Source organism: Myxine glutinosa, chromosome 8 (assembly GCF_964187855.1).
Source record: "Myxine glutinosa chromosome 8, kmMyxGlut1.1, whole genome shotgun sequence".
In the NCBI taxonomy this organism is placed as follows: Eukaryota; Metazoa; Chordata; class Myxini; order Myxiniformes; family Myxinidae; genus Myxine; species Myxine glutinosa.
In genome coordinates, this window is record NC_136268.1 from 69,133,544 (window position 1) to 69,150,173 (window position 16,630).

Here is a 16,630-nt window from a genome sequence, read left to right on the forward strand (position 1 = left end):
CGACTTACATTTTACAACTTACAACCAACTTACATTCAAATGTAAGGTGTGCGCAGAGGGAGCTGCAGATGGAGGAAATGTTGAGTTGGATCTTGGAGGCGGCGTGAAGCTGGAAGGTGTGAAAACATTTTGCTACCTCGGAGACATGCTGAATGGAGAAGGTGGATCAGACTCGGCAACGGTTGCTCGAGTGAGATGTGCATGGAAGAAGTTTCGGGAACTGAGTGGCGTGCTGATGAGGAGGAGAGTGTCACTGAAGCTGAAGGGAAAGGTGTATGCTGCATGTGTGAGAAGTGTTATGATTTATGGGAGCGAGACATGGGTAATGAACGTAGAGCAGCAACGAAGGCTGGAAAGGGTGGAAATGCGAATGGTTCGATGGATGTGCGGAGTATCGTTGAGAGAGAGGAAGACAAATGATGAATTGCGAAAGATGATGGGAATATTGCCTGTGATTGATGCTGTGAAGAGGAACAGGTTGAGATGGTTTGGTCATGTATTGAGGAAGGATGAAAGTGACTGGTTGAGAAGAGTGATGGAAGTTAATGTAGAAGGAAGTAGAGGACGGGGAAGACCGAGAAAGACTTGGCTAAAGATGGTGGAAGAAGAAATGCGGGCAAGGGGGTTAACAAGGAGAGATGCAGAAAATAGGGCAAAATAGAGAAGATTGTCATGGGGACCGCAAGGCTAACCCCCGCTCTAGCAGGGAAAATGGCCTTAAAATGCATGTTGTTTCATTGCTTTGGATTGGCCAGTCTGGTTCACTAAATCTTCTTTCTTTTATTGAAAAAAATGTTGCATCCTCAGTTCAGTCAAATTTGTGACATGTAAAGTTGCTTAGGTGGTTTAAACATATTTTTGTCTCGGTCCTGTCTGTGCATTATTAGTTGCCATCTATTTATTACATACGCAATTTTGATTGGAATTTTGAACTTTCCCCTTTCTCCAGATACATCATATATACATACCAGTCAGAGCAACTACCCCCCCCCCCCCCCGACCCCTTCCCCGCATATGCAGTACGTATTATTACTACAAGCTGGGTCACCCAATCATGATCGGTTATTTAGACCTCAGTAAACCACTAAAAAGATTGATGTCTAAGGCCTGAGCAAAAATTAACATGGAAGTGTGCACCAAGGCAATGTTGGGTCAAACAGTAAGTTACTATTTGTCCATTGTCTGCAATAAATGTCTGTGTAATTTATGTAAATGCACTGATGTCCATTCATGCCTTCATACTGCAAATATGGAATGAATGTACAAAACTCTGAGCATTAAATCATTATTTAAACAAGAAAAAGAGCAATCGGAGATTGTAAACCCTCGCCAGGATGTATTTTCAGTGGTCTGTAAGGCTTTTGTGTTAAAACAAATATGGGGGCCAAACCACGTGACCAATGACGTCATCATTATTTTTTTTCTAAATTAGTTTATTCCTAGATTATGCTCAAGAAATTTCATCTTCATCGGATGAAGTTTTGTACTTGTCGAATTATGATGTCATAATGGAGGCACCTATGACATCATCATTAACATATTTTATTCCCCATGGAGAGTTCTTTACAATGAGCCATGTCTCAATTTTTTCTATTTTATTTTTATTTTTATTTTTGTATACAAGATCGAGGCTCGTGAAACAGCGAACATTAATCACACAGAAAGACAAACCGACACATAAAACGTATAACATCGGGAGCGGTCGACAAGATGGGGAGAGAGGGGGAAGGACACGAACACAACATTTGAGAGCAGGGACCGAGAGACATGGAGACATCGAGAGATCTGAGAGAGGGCGAGGGCTTTGGGGGGGGGGGGGGGGGCAAGGGAAGGGTGCGGTGGGAGAGGTATAAAACATATGGACACTGCCAGGACTTCCAGGAAAGAAGTTGGAATTTCAAACAAGGTGGATCTGGGGTGAATTAGCGGGGGTAGAAAAGATCAAGGTTTTGGATGGGGGAAGATAAGAGACGGTGGTGAACAGCTGTTTTAAAGACCTGGAGGGAGGAGTGGGATTGAAGGGAGTGAGGGAGTTTGTTCCAGAGGCGGGAGAAAAGAGGAATGAAAGAGTGAAGGTGAGCAGAGAGCCGAGATTTCGGCAGTTTAACCATCAGAGGGTTGCTGGCAGATCTTGTGTGACCTGTAGGAATATTTGGGGGACAGAGCACAGAGAGAGCTGGGGGTGCAAGGCCGGAGAGGAGTCGGTAGAAGACAGAAAGACCACCTACCTGCCTGCGGTGAGTGAGTGAAAGGCCCTCAGAGATAGCTTCATCGCGGGAGATTCCAATAATTCTGAAAGCTTTGGTTTCAACAGCGTGAAGCCGAGCTAGGTGTGAGGCAGGAGCACCGGCCCATAGGGGAGAACAGTATTCCATTGAGCTGCGGATGAAAGCCTTGTATGTGGTGAGGAGCTCAGGTGTGCTGAGGAAGGACTTCGCACGACGGAGGATGCCCAGTCGGCGACTGGCTTTGGAGGCCAGCTTGGAAATGTGGTTTTCCCAAGAAAGATCATGGCAGATAGTGAGACCCAAAAGCTTGAGCGACAGAACTTCTTGGAGAGGATTGTTGAGAAAGTAGATGGGAGGGTTGTCCAGTCGATCTTTTCGGAGAGACATAGTAAGAGTGTGAGATTTGTCAGGATTGAAAGACATGTTCCACTTGTTTGACCAGTCTGTGATTTTGTCCAAGTCTTCAGAGAGTGAGGAGGCTGCAGACTGCCGATCTGAGGGAAGAGGAATGGAGCGGCAGAGAGTGGAGTCATCAGCAAAGAGATAGAGAGGATTTTCAAGAGAGTCAGAGAGATCATTGATGAAGACCAGAAAAAGCACGGGGCCCAGAACTCTGCCTTGGGGAACTCCAGCCTGAACAGGAAGAGGAGATGAGAGAAACCCATTCAGGGCCACACGTTGACGACGACTAGAGAGGAAGTCCGCCAGCCATGCGTGGAGATTTCCATGGATACCAAAGGAGGAGAGTTTGGTGAGCAGAGCGGGGTGCCAGACCGTGTCGAAGGCACGTGATATGTCGAGGGAGACAGCTCTAATTTCCTGTTTGGCATTGAGGACCTCCATCCATTGTTGAGACAGCAGAAGCAGCATGTCCAGAGTAGAGTGACCTGGTCTGAAACCAATACATGCACTATTCAGCACTTTCGGAGATATAGAGGTGCAAAGTTTTTCGGTTTTTACAAGATGGCGGCCGAACCACGTGACCGATGACGTCATCATTTTTTTTTTCTCCAGCAGTTTGTCGACATGGCGCTCAAGAAATTTCAACTTGATTGGATGAAGTTTTGCACTTGTCGAATTATGACGTCATAATGGAGGCACCTATGACATCATCATTCACATATTTTATTCCCCATGAAGAGTTCTTTACAATGAGCCATGTCCCAATTTTTTCTATTCAGCACTTTCCGAGATATGGAGGTGCAAAATTTTTGGGTTTTTCCAAGATGGCGGCCGAACCACGTGACCTATGACGTCATAATTCTCATAAAAAAATTATACAGGTGGAGTTGCACCTATGGCGAAAATTTCCTGTCAATCGGACTAACGGTTGCAGAGAAAATCATATTTATTCTGTGCGGACAAACAGACAAACAAACAAACGGACTCAAATGCAATACCCTCTCCTCTGGCGAGGGTAACAAGAACGAGAATTATTTTGCAATACATAACGCCCTAACGAAGCAGGTCTTGCGAATGTATAAGCAGGTCATGCTCGCGGCTTGTGGAAGATATGTTTTTTTGTGTACGCCCCGCTGCTTTGAATGTATGCAACAATATGCCCCCCCCACCACCCCATGTAACTACCACCACCACCACCACTATGCATATATATATACTTAGCGAAATCTCGCTCTGATGATTTGCCCCCAATCTCACATGCACTTTTCATGTAAACAAAAGAACACCTTTTGTCCCTGCACAGGACACTCAACAAGAGTACAATGGATACCTTGGGAATTTCCATGTTGCAAAGCTATGAAGACCCGTACTCTGACCGCCCAATTACCAAGGGAGAAGTTGGATGTTTCTTGAGCCACTACAAAGTGTGGCAAGAAGTGTGTACCAAATGTTATATGTGTACAGTATCATGCTCGCTGAGCCACTTTTAAATGTCTGAATTCTTCATATAGTTCACTTTTTTTTCTTTTTTTTGTATACAAGATCGAGGCTCGTGAAAGAGCTAACATTAATCACACAGAAAGACAAACCGACACATAAAACATATAACATGGGGAGCGGTAGACAAGATGGGGAGAGAGGGGGAGGAACACAAACACAGCATCTGAGAGCAGGGACATCGAGAGATCTGTGGGAGGGAGAGGGCTTTGGGGGGGAGGCATGGGAAGGGGGGGTGGGAGAGGTATAAAACATATGGACACTGCCAGGACTTCCAGGAAAGAAGTTGGAATTTCAAACAAGGTGGATTTGGGGTGAATTAGCGGGGGTAGAAAAGATCAAGGTTTTGGATGGGGGAAGATAAGAGATGGTGGTGAACAGTTGTTTTAAAGACCTGGAGGGAGGAGTGGGATTGAAGGGAGTGTGGGAGTTTGTTCCAGAGGCGGGAGAAAAGAGGAATGAAAGAGTGAAGGTGAGCAGAGAGCCGATATTTCGGCAGTTTAACCATCAGAGGGTTGCTGGCAGATCTTGTGCGACCTGTAGGAATATTTAGGGGACAAAGCACAGACAGAGCTGGGGGAGCAAGGCCGGAGAGGAGTCGGTAGAAGACAGAAAGACCACCTACCTGTCTGCGGTGAATGAGTGAAAGGCCCTCGGAGATAGCTTCATCACGGGAGATTCCAATGATTCTGAAAGCTTTCATGATGTGATGATGACATTTTGTGATGATGACACTTGACATTTTGATGTGATGATGCTGAAATAGACAGCACGCTCTCCTGCGGATTTGCAGGTGGTTTCACGTGGATTACAGTTTGTGCTCGTCCTGGAGGATGATGTGCGCTTTGAGCTGTTTTTTCGTCGTCGTCTCGTGCATCTTATGCGTGACATTGATCAGGCCAACTTGGAATGGGATCTGATGTGAGTATGTTCGCTCTCGTGAGGATGCCAAAAACCTTAATTGATTAATAATGTTGGTAACCGATTATGACATTTGCGTAACTAGTACACTCACCTCACTACGGGAGTGGCACGAGGAGTGGGCGGAGGAAGGGGGGGTCATGTTATTATCCTTGTTATTGTTACCAATTATAATTACTCTTGCTTATATTATTATTATTATTGTTATTATTATTAACAGCAGTAGCGACTGTTTTAAAAGGTAATGATACATGCTTGTGCTTTAATTTATTTTTCCTTCCGGTAGGAGTGCCCCACGATAAGCCACAATAAACTATTTATACACGTTAACAAGGAATTTGTCCAGGGAAAAACTCCTTGGGGAGGAGGGATTTTTTTGTATATATATATATATATATATTTTTTTTTTGTATACTGAATCGAGGCTCGTGAAAGAGCTGACATCCACTTCACAAACAAATCAACCAGACAAACAAAATACACAAAAAGAGGGAGCGGAAGACAAGAGAATGGGAAGCACACAAACACTTGAGAGCACACAACATTTAAGAGCAGGGAGATGTGTGGGAGAGAGAGGGCTTGGGGGGAGGAGGCGTGGGAAGGGGGGGGGGGGTGGGAGAAGTATAAAACACAAGGACACCAAGGACTTCCAGGACAGAAGTTGGTATTTCAAAAAGTGGAATTGGGGAAATTATCGGGGATAGAAAAGATCAAGGTTTTGGATGGGGGAAGATAAGAGATGGTGGTGAACAGCTGTTTTAAAGACCTGGAGGGTGGAGTGGGCTTGAAGAGAGTGAGGGAGTTTGTTCCAGAGGCGAGAGAAAAGAGGAATGAAGGAGTGAAGGTGAGCAGAGAGTCTTGATTTTGGCAGTTTAACCATAAGAGGGTTACAGGCAGATCTTGTGCGACCTGTAGGAATATTTGCAGGACAGAGCCCAGAGAGAGCTGGGGGGGCAAGGCCAGAAAGGAGTCGGTAGAAGATGGAAAGACCACCAACCTGCCTGCGGTGAGTGAGTGAGAGGCCCTCGGAGTTAGCTTCATCGCGGGAGATTCCAATGATTCTGAATGCTTTGCTTTCAACAGCGTGATTCCAGGACGCCACAAAGAGATATTGTTAATATTAATATTGTTTTGTAATAACATTAATATTATGCTATTATCATTCATGTTATTACTTTATTATTAGAAGCGGTCTTGGAAAAACGCCACAATAAGCTCTCTTATACACCTTAACACAGATTTCGCTAAAGGTGGAAGAACCCCTTGGAAAGGTGGTGGTGTTGGTGTTGGTGTTGGTGTTGGTGGTGGGGTTGGGAAAGGTGGGAAAGGTTAATTTCACAGGTGGGAAAGAAGAGGAACAAATGAGTGGAGTTGAGCAGTGATCCTGGAATTAGGTGCACTGTGTAAGCCCTGCAGAAACCTAGAGTTTTTCCAAGAATACACAGATAGAGCAGTAGCATTAATTAATTTACAAAAATACCTTCATGGTTATTTTCTCTTCAGAAGTCCCTGCTCATGGAAGAGCAAAAGGATAGAAAGTGGCAAGTTAACAGATTGACAGAGGGGCGGACAGGAACAGGTGGACAAAAATGCAGGACACGTCACAGTGCATGATTGGGACCTTATTTTTTATGCCTCCGTTGAAGTCGCCAGAGGCATTATGTTTTTGGGTTGTCCATCCAGCTGTCCATCCGTCTGTGAGAAGGTTTTCCTTTAAATTTAAGGGATTTAAATCAAACTTAGATCAAGTATGTACAATGATGTAAAGATGAATGGATTAGATTTGGGGTCAAGAGGTCACAGGTCAGAGATCATGTTAGGTTAAAAAAAAAATCCTAATAGTGCGACACCTTGTGAACCAGCGATGGGATTTTGACCAGAGTTGGTATAAGTATGTATTATGATGCATAGATTAACTGATTTGATTTTGGGGTCAAGAGGTCAAAGGTCACAGTCTGTAATAGGTTTTAGTTACCGCAATAACTTGAGAACGGCTGAATGGAACCAAGTGAAACTTGTTACAAGTATTATGATGATGTAAAGATGAACGGATTAGATTATGGGGTCAAGAGGTCAATGGTCAGAGGTCCCGTTTGGTAAAAGTTCTGTTACTGTGCTAATTTGTGAACCAGTGATGGGATTTTCACCAAAGTTGTTATAAGTACATATTATGATGCAAATAACTAATTAGATTTTGGCATCAAAGGTCAGAGGTCATGTCAGGTAAAAAAAACTTGTCTGTTAATACAGATACTTGATACTTGTCTTGTTAATACATGATCTAAGGCTCGTTGTGGAGCTGACACACACACACCTACACACATGCACATGTACACGCACCCACACACGCACACACACACACACACACATGCACGCACGCACGTGACATAACACAAGACTGTTGGATGAGATAAACACAGCCATTGAGCTTGGGGGAAGTACCGTCACTTCCCGGGGTACTCTGGGTACCAGCGACGTCACAACAATGGCTCCGCCTTTCTCCCTGCACTTTGTGGGGCATTTCTTAAGGAGGAATTTCCTCCTCCTTATGTATGCCAACCTATGGGTATTGCCCATGCTCTTAACCTTTTAAATCAAGTCAAGCAAGACAGCAGCACGTACCATTTTTTGTGTATGGTATGGCTCAGCTGGGGTTTGAACCACTGACCTCCTCGACCAGGAGAGGACGGTTTAACCATTGTGCAACCCAACTCTGTTAAGGTGAATTGAGATTTGCAATAATAAATGATTATCCAAGAGCTCAGCCTGCATTTTCTTAGCTTGGTAGCATGCCTGCCGTTGCTGTGATTTATTTAATTTGTGTGCATCTTTTCAACGTGAAACAGATCGTGCATCTTTCCTCTGTATATTTTGCAGTTACTTGGGTCGAAAGAAGATGGAATTAGACTTCCCAGAGATGGCGGTCAACAATGTCAAGTACCTTGTGAGGGCTGGTTACTCTTACTGGACTTTAGTCTATGTGTTGTCACAGAGTGGGGCACGCAAGTTGCTATCTGGAAATCCTCTTGGCCGCATACTACCTGTGGATGAATACCTACCCATTATGTTTGACAAGCATCCCAAGTAAGGCCTTTACCTGAGTGCTGTGAAAATACCATGCAATTGGGACTTGGGTGCATTGCAAAGTAACTATTCAAAGCAACACTTTACTTTGTTATTCTTATGAGACCAGATACATATTATGTATGCAAAGTAGCAACTTTTGACCTCCTTTCCACCAACCCTATGTCCACGTTCCCGCTTCTCCTCTTGCATCTCTTACCATACCTTTTTCGCCATTACCCTCTCCCTCTTTCTTTTTAATTTTTCGTTTTCTTAATTACCTCTTCCTTCCCATATATTTACATTGAATGTCTTCTCCTTCCTGAACGGTCCACTTTAAATTATATCACTATTTTACATCAAAAATATTTACACCAAAGAGGTCAATAAATTGACCGTATCCTTGCTCTTCAGGCCTCACCGAACACAGGTGGGAGTTTCAGCAGGAGCTGATCAAAGCTGTGCCACCAAAACTGATCGAACCGATATCTGAAGTATAGTCTGGAACTGAGAGTGCTTTGAGTTGTGGTGGTTCCATCTCTGACTCATTTACAGTTGTTACAGGAGTTCGTCGGGGTTGTGTATTGGCCCTCACACTTTTCAGCGCTTTATGGACTGGATTCTGGGGAGGAGGGCCAAAGAGATCTAGCTGCGGTGTGTCGTTTGGAAATGTCAAGATCTCTGACCTTCATTTCACAGATGATGCAGTCATCTTTGTGGAGACTCTGGACATCCTCATAGGGGCCTTCATGGTGCTGAATGAGGAGTCAGAGCCACTGGGGTCACGGGTCACCTAGGTCAAGACTAAGATCCAGACTTTCAATGACGTATTGGATGCTGCTATCTTGTCTGTACCTGTCTATGGTGAGGATGTTGAGGTCCAAGAGAGATTCACTTACCGTAGCAGTGAAATTCATGTCTCCGCCTGTTGTGAGCCAGAGGTCGATAGATGTCTGTGTCAGGCCTCGAGAGTTGTGCATTCATTGGACCATGGGGTGTGGTGCTGTCGGTACCTATGTAGGAGGATGAAAGTCTGAGTGTTTAAGTCATTTGGTGCTTCCAGTCTTGCTCTATGGACATGAGACGTCGACTCTGAGCAGTGATCTGAGACAAAGACTTAACTCCTACAGCATAAGGTCTTTTCGAAGAATCCCTGGCTACCAATGGTGGGACTTTGTGTCTGACGAGTGTTTGCTGAGACTTTTGTTGCTTGTATAGGTCGTGCGCATCAGCTGCAGTTGTGTGGACATGTTGCTCGTTTTCCTGTTGCTGATCCTGCTCACCAAATTGTCTCAGCTAGGGAGACTCATGGGTGGAGGAGGCCGAAGGGGGCCGACCACATGCTACGTGATTGCAGCAGGTTTATCGGCATCTCAAGGAGATAGGGATGAGCCGGGCATCTGCCAGGTGGATGGCCAGACGGAGACGCCTGGAGTACCAGCGGAAAGTAGACGTGGCGATTCGCTGCTCCGGTGCATGCTCCCATACCTGACCTGACATGACCAGCGATAACTCACCTACTCTTTGCGAAAGACCCTGTGGAATTTTTAGTCTCCACCCCATTGATATTTTCCAAACAATATTAGCAAAGAGGGCTGTTTACTTAAGTGTCCATTGCTGGTAGACGAGTCCTCCTACTTGATGTCCTTCTGATGAACGGCTCACACATCGATGGGTCACCTTGCATGTGAAGCACCAGTGTGGCAGTCTATAACTGGGTCGAGATTCCAAACTAGGCTCGACAGTTCAAAGGTGGTTGGTTGCGCATACCTTCAAGTCTAAGCTATCCTGCCAGCCCCACTTGTGTAATATGTAGATACCTGCTAATACGGTTAGTAATCGGTTTGTGATGATACAACGTTTCTGTTTGTTTGTTTTATTTGCAACAGTAAGCTTTACTTGGAGGCCTTTGAAAACCGTGACCTCCAAGCATTCTCAGCTGAGCCTTTGTTGGCTTTTCCCACACACTATACGGGAGAAGATAAATACTTCAGTGACACAGAGACATCTACCATCTGGGACAATGAATATCGACAAACAACTGGTGGTGGTAAAATGGAGGGTCCAGAGGGGAACGATTCTCCTGATTATGAGGGTAAGATGCTTGTATTTCCTTGTAGGCCAGTGAAGTTTCAAACTTTTATGTTATCCAAATCTCAAATAATTGGGTGTTTAATGTACACTAGCCATGCCCACCAGTTGCTTCGCTAATGGGTTAAATCAAGATCGTATGTTGTACTTCACAAACATATTGCATGTCTCTCTGTGAATCTGAATGAGGATGTAAAATGAAGTGAAAAACATGAAAAAAAGGATATTTTATAACAGGTAGTTGTTGTTGTTGTTTGTGTGATTCTTCCATGTACTATTATATTGTTGCGGATCTCCCGAAGCCCGTCGACGTTACAATGGGGGGGTTAAACCAGTTTTTCCCCTCGGGTCTTCGTGTCCACGAGGCCGAGTCGCCACTTCCGCAGCGAGCGTGGAAAAGGGTATCGGGTCGACTCCACACGTACCTTTGACCCACGCTGCCACGAAAACGGTGACCGGACCTCGCACAAGCCACGCTAATCGAATACGCCCGAGCGGTGTGCGTATCACGTGACTCGTGCCGTTACCTTTATGGCACCCGATTCGAGCGGTTCTAGTCATAGCATGCGAGGCCAATCAATGGAAGGGACGGGAACGGTCAAATAAGAGGAATAACACAATTTATTTACAATGTACAATGATCAGGATAAAGGAAAGAGGACACAGAGCAGAAGCTTAACCAATTTAACTTATCTCCCAGACAAAGGGCCCACTCACTCACGCGGGAAAAAGGAGGAAGGAAAAGTTCGCGTTCCCAAACGCGTCCTGGCATCGTCCACTCCGGGCAGCTCGCCCGGCTTGGCCCTCTGGTGGTCACGGCATGTACAGGGAGCACAGGCAAGGAGGTCACGCGTCTGTGGCCCGGAATGGACCGTCTCCACAAGCGCGATTAATACAGCCGCAGAGCGCAGGGCACAGGGCACGGGGAGAGTTCGTGTACAACGAGGCTATTACATACAATTCAATCCACTCGTTCTGCTGCAGTTCTGATGATCTCTCTCTCTCTCTGACCTCTCTGGCTCGTGCTCTCGAACTCTCTTCATGGGCTGGGCGACTCTCTGACGCGGGGGGCTCGGGGCAGGGTTTTATATCGCCCCTCCCCGGTCCTACCCGAATGTTCCAAGCCCCTCCTCTCGTTGCCGTTGTGAGACACTCCCCTCGAGCACCGATTGGCTGCTCGCGGCTTACCGGCCACTCCCCCTGCAGCTCCTCCCTTCGGCCTTGCCAGACTTGTTCAGGCCGAGCACATGGTATTCCAGCCTAATCGAGGCCTACACTTACTGGCCTGCTCAACGCAAAACTAACACAGGAAAGGACTACGCTTACATTTACTAAGAGATAACTGAACTACAGCGAGGCTACATGTTGTGGTGCATCTACCTATGAGGGGGTCATCCTTTATTCACAAAACCGTAACACAACACCCCTCTCTCACCAGACTCGTCCCGAGTTGACCCCAACAATGGAAGGACCAGTAGAGCCTGGCATGCAAATTTAACCGTTACTTTTAAATGTGACACATAGGTGTGATTCCCCCGAGCATTTATTCCGACCCATGTGTGCGACATTTTTAGCACTAGATATGTCCCCCCCTATTGCGTTGAGCAGCTATCTAACAGATTCACACCCACAACTACCCGAGTATTTCCGGAATTTCAAACTAAACACGTAGCCGGTGGGCACATTCTTATATTTACATGCACGTATATTTACAATTCTATGACCCAGGACCTGTACTTTGAAAGAAATTGGAGGAGAGAATAACACACTCATAAATGGCACTTGCTGCTTGCATCTTGCATCTTCTGTGTGCGGCTAACAAAACCGGCTGGCCCTGACCGGTATACAGGCCATGTTGAAGCATCAGGGCCATCTAAACTTACACATCTTCTTCATCCCGAGCACACGATAGTAAATAATGCTTTTATTTTTTTCAGCAGGGCCACTCCCACGTGGTCCAACTGCGTGGCATCAGTGCCACTTAAACAAGTGGCCCGAAGGTGCAAGATGATTTTGCAGCAAGATGCTGCACAGCAGAGGTGCAGGGCCACAAGGCTTGTGGTCCATGAGTGTTGTAAGGGTGCAGCAAGAGATGGTTTGGCAGCAAAGTGCTGCACATGTCAGCTGCACAGGTGTAGCAAGGGTGCAGCAAGAGGACTGGCAGCAAGGTGCTGCACAGTTCGGCTGCACAGGTGTGACAAGGACATGGCAGCAAGGTGCAGAAGGGATGCTGCACGGTTTGGCCTCCAAAATGGTCCTGGGGCGGGGAGGGAAGACAAGGCACAACAAGCAAGCGGAAAAGACACAGTGGCACATGAAAAACAAGGTGACCAGGCACCACCATGCCTGGTGCGGTGCGAGGGATGCGGTAGAGCGAGCAGAGCAGGCTCGTCCCTAGCCATCCGTACCCCCCACCATCGGCTACACTACCCTAGCCCCCCTTGTATTCACAATCCGTCTCTACGTCTTGTCTCCCATATCCCCCTCTATGCCAAATTCGTCCCCAACTCCCTCCTAGGGAGGAAGGGATGGAACAACAACAATGTCCCACTTATGTCGTGATGCGTCTCACTGCTCAAACAGCTTACAGAGCTTGCACAGTAACCTAACTAACCTAACCGGCTCCCAGAGCCTACCTGCGGCCTCACCTGGATGTGTTAGTTTGGCGGATGTGTTAGTTTGGCGGATGTGTTAGTTTGGCGGATGTGTTAGTTTGGCGGATGTGTTAGTTTAGCGGATGTGTTAGTTTGGGGGATGTGTCAGTTTGGCGGATGTGTTAGTTTGGCGGATGTGTTTGTTTGGCGGATGTATTAGTTTGGCGGATGTGTTTGTTTGGCGGATGTGTTAGTTTGGGGGATGTGTTTCTTTGGTGGATGTGTTAGTTTGGCGGATGTGTTAGTTTGGGGGATGTGTTAGTTTGGCGGATGTGTTAGTTTGGCGGATGTGTTAGTTTGTCGGATGTGTTAGTTTGTCGGATGTGTTAGTTTGGCGGATGTGTTAGTTTGGCGGATGTGTTAGTTTGGCGGATGTGTTAGTTTGGCTGATGTGTTAGTTTGGGGGATGTGTTAGTTTGGCGGATGTATTAGTTTGGCGGATGTGTTAGTTTGGGGGATGTGTTAGTTTGGCGGATGTGTTAGTTTGGCGGATGTGTTCGTTTGGCGGATGTGTTAGTTTGGCGGACGTGTTAGTTTGGCGCATGTGTTAGTTTGGCGGATGTGCTTGTTTGGCGCATGTGTTTGTTTGGCGCATGTGTTTGTTTGGCGGATGTATTAGTTTGGCGGATGTGTTAGTTTGGGGGATGTGTTTCTTTGGTGGATGTGTTAGTTTGGGGGATGTGTTTCTTTGGTGGATGTGTTAGTTTGGCATATGTGTTTGGCGGATGTGTTAGTTTGGCGGATGTGTTAATTTGGCGGATGTGGTCGTTTGGCAGATGTACTGGTTTGGCACATGTGTTGGTTTGGCGCATGTGTTTGGTTTGGCGCATGTGTTGGTTTTGCCAACGTGTTGGTTTGGCGGATGTGGTAGTTTGGCAGATGTACTGGTTTGGCATATGTGTTGGTTTGGCGGATGTGTTCGTTTGGCGGATGTGTTGGTTTCGTGTATATTTTGGTTGGGCGGATGTGTTGGTTTGGCGCATGTGTTTGTTTGGCACATGTTTTTGTTTGGCGCATGTGTTTGTTTGGCACATGTGTTGGTTTGGCGCATGTGTTGGTTTGGCGCAAGTGTTGGTTTGGCGCATGTGTTGTTTTGTTCCATGTGTTGTTTTGGCGGATGTGTTGGTTTGGCCAATGTGTGGGTTTGGCGGATATGTTGATTTAGCGGATGTGTTGGTTTGGCGCATGTGTTGGTTTGGCGCATGTGTTGGTTTGGCGCATGTGTTGGTTTGGCGGATGTATTGGTAGGGTGGATGTGTAGGTTTGGCCTTTGTGTTGGCTTGGCGGATGTGTTTGTTTCGTGCACGTATTGGTTTGGCGGATGTGTTGGTTTGGCGCATGTGTTGGTTTGGTGGATATATTGGTTTGGCGGATGTGTTGGTTTGGTGCAAGTGTTGATTTGGCAGATGTATTGGTTTGGTGCATGTGTTGGTTTGGCGGATGTGTGATGCGGAATTTATTTTAATAAATATTTTTATTGGCTGATGAAAAGATGAAAAGGTAATTATTCGTTGCACGGAATTGATTTCGTTGCATGGAATTGTCGAAATTTGATGGAGTGGTTTGGTATGTGACAAGGTCGAAATGATTAGATTTTGGTGAACCAGATCGAGATCTGGATCCGAAAATTTTATGCGATTCTTCACCATTGAGAAATAGGGCAAGAACAATATACTACAGTCACGTGAAAAAGTAAGTACACCCCATGTAAAGTTTTGACTTTTTCAACATATTTCAACATACAGCTATTAGTCAGGTTCACTATGTTTTTTCGTTCAAAATCATGGTAGATTAGCAAACCTATACATTTTTGGAAACGTTATTACATGGAAAATCTGAAAATCAATGTTTACATTTGCCAATTCCGACCAATTCGATTCGACCAATTCGATTCGACCAATGCGACCAATCGACCAATTCCATTCGACCAATTCGACCATTCGACCAATTCGATCGATTCGATTCGATTCATCGAATTCGATTCGATCGACCATTCGACCAATTCGATTTGCCAATCAATTTGACCGACCTTTGCTTGTGTGGAACAGACTGTGAAAACGATGCGGACTATATTGTCGGATACGAAACAGCTCGTTTCAAATCCCCCCACAACATCTCGATGGGATCTAGATCCTGGGTTTGACTTGGCCATTCCAGAACCCTCCATTTCTTTCTTTTCAGCCATTCCTTGGTGGATTTACTGGTATGTTTAGGGTCATTGTCATGTTGCAAGGTTCACCTTCGGTTGAGCTTCAACTTTCCGACAGATCGCCTCACATTATCCTCAAGCACCCTCTTGTACAATGAAGAATTCATATTGGATTCTATGATGGTGAGCTGCCCAGGCCCTGATGCAGCAAAGCTGCCCCAAACCATAATATTTCCACCACCATGCTTTGCAGTTGGTATCAGGTTCTTGTGGTCAAATGCTGTCTTTGGTTTTTGCCAAACATGTCTTCTTGTACTGTGGCCAAATAGCTCTACCTTTGACTCATCTGTCTGGAGCACATTGTTCCAGAAGTGCTGGTCTTTGCCTAGGTGTTCATTGGCAAACTTTAGTCTTGCCCTGATGTTCTTTCTGGAGAACAGGAAGTCCTGGCACACCTCCCATGTAGATCAAATTTGTGCAGCCTCTTTCTAATGGTAGACTCATGCACTTTAACATCAACAGTGGCAAGAGATACCTGTCGGTCCCGTGATGACATTCTGGGGTTCTTAGAGACTTCTTTCAGCATCTTGCTGTCTGCTCTCGGGCTGAACTTGCTGGGGCTGCCTGGCCTGAACAAGTTGGCAGTTGTTTGGAATCTTCTCCACTTGTAGATGATCTTCCGGACAGTCGAATGATTGATTTCAAATTGTTTGGAGATCTTTTTAAATCCCTTCCCAGACTCGTGGGCATCCATAACCTTCTTTCTGAAGGCCTCAGAGAGCTCTTTTGATCTAGGCATGGTGACGCCGCACACTTCAACAACAAAGAGCAAACCAAACTAAATGTCTGAGGTTTAAATAAGACAGGTTCCTCCAACATCCTCTCTAACGATGTTCTGATCATTTGCACTTGAGCTGGTGCACCTCATTCTAATTTTAGGTATTTGAAGTAGTGATAAATGTAGGGGTGTACTTACTTTTTCCACATGCAAAATTTGCATTTATGTTTATTTAAATTATACAATGGACTACAAAATGTAAATGTTTCATGATATTTGTTATATTATATCACCTTTATCTATCAATATTGTTGAAATGAAGATCAAATAGCTGTATGTTGAAATGTGTTGAAAAAGTCAAAACTTTACATGCGGTGTACTTACTTTTTCACGTGACTGTATATAGCACGATATCTCAAAAGCTGTGGATGGACTCAGACAAAACTTTGTGGCCAGGTTAGGTGTGTGACAAAGACAAATGAATTCGATTTTGGTGAAAATTTGAATACGGATTCGAGTGATAGTGCCAAAAACTATACAGTATATTGCATGATATTTAAAAAGGTTGTGGATGATTTATGACAAAAATAGGTGGTTGAGTTGGTTAGGTGACAAGAGCAAACGTTTAGATTTTGTTTCAGATCTGGATCCAGATCTGGCTTATCAGTGGGATACAAAACATAAACTGTTCAGGCTGGCGGAGGTATGCGGTCTACAGAGTGCCATTGTAGTTATGTAATGTAGTGATGTTGGCGGTTTGCCAAGCAGATGGAAGATTATCTCGTGCAAATGACAGGGTGAAAAGGCAGAGAGAGAGAGGATGTGTAAGAGCAGCAGAGCTGGTTTT

At 45.4% G+C, this 16,630-nt stretch overlaps 1 protein-coding gene across 1 annotated transcript in view; it reads left to right on the forward strand.

Annotated features, from left to right (window-relative positions):
* The window catches only part of LOC137432573 (procollagen galactosyltransferase 1), a 60,789-nt gene that overhangs the window by 40,910 nt on the left and 3,249 nt on the right, over positions 1-16,630 (forward strand). Inside the window, exons 9-12 of the mRNA XM_068124615.2 lie at positions 3,934-4,066; positions 4,921-5,048; positions 7,926-8,132; positions 10,001-10,206. Coding sequence (XP_067980716.2) covers positions 3,934-4,066; positions 4,921-5,048; positions 7,926-8,132; positions 10,001-10,206 — 674 coding nt within the window. The remainder of the gene's footprint in view (positions 1-3,933; positions 4,067-4,920; positions 5,049-7,925; positions 8,133-10,000; positions 10,207-16,630) is intronic.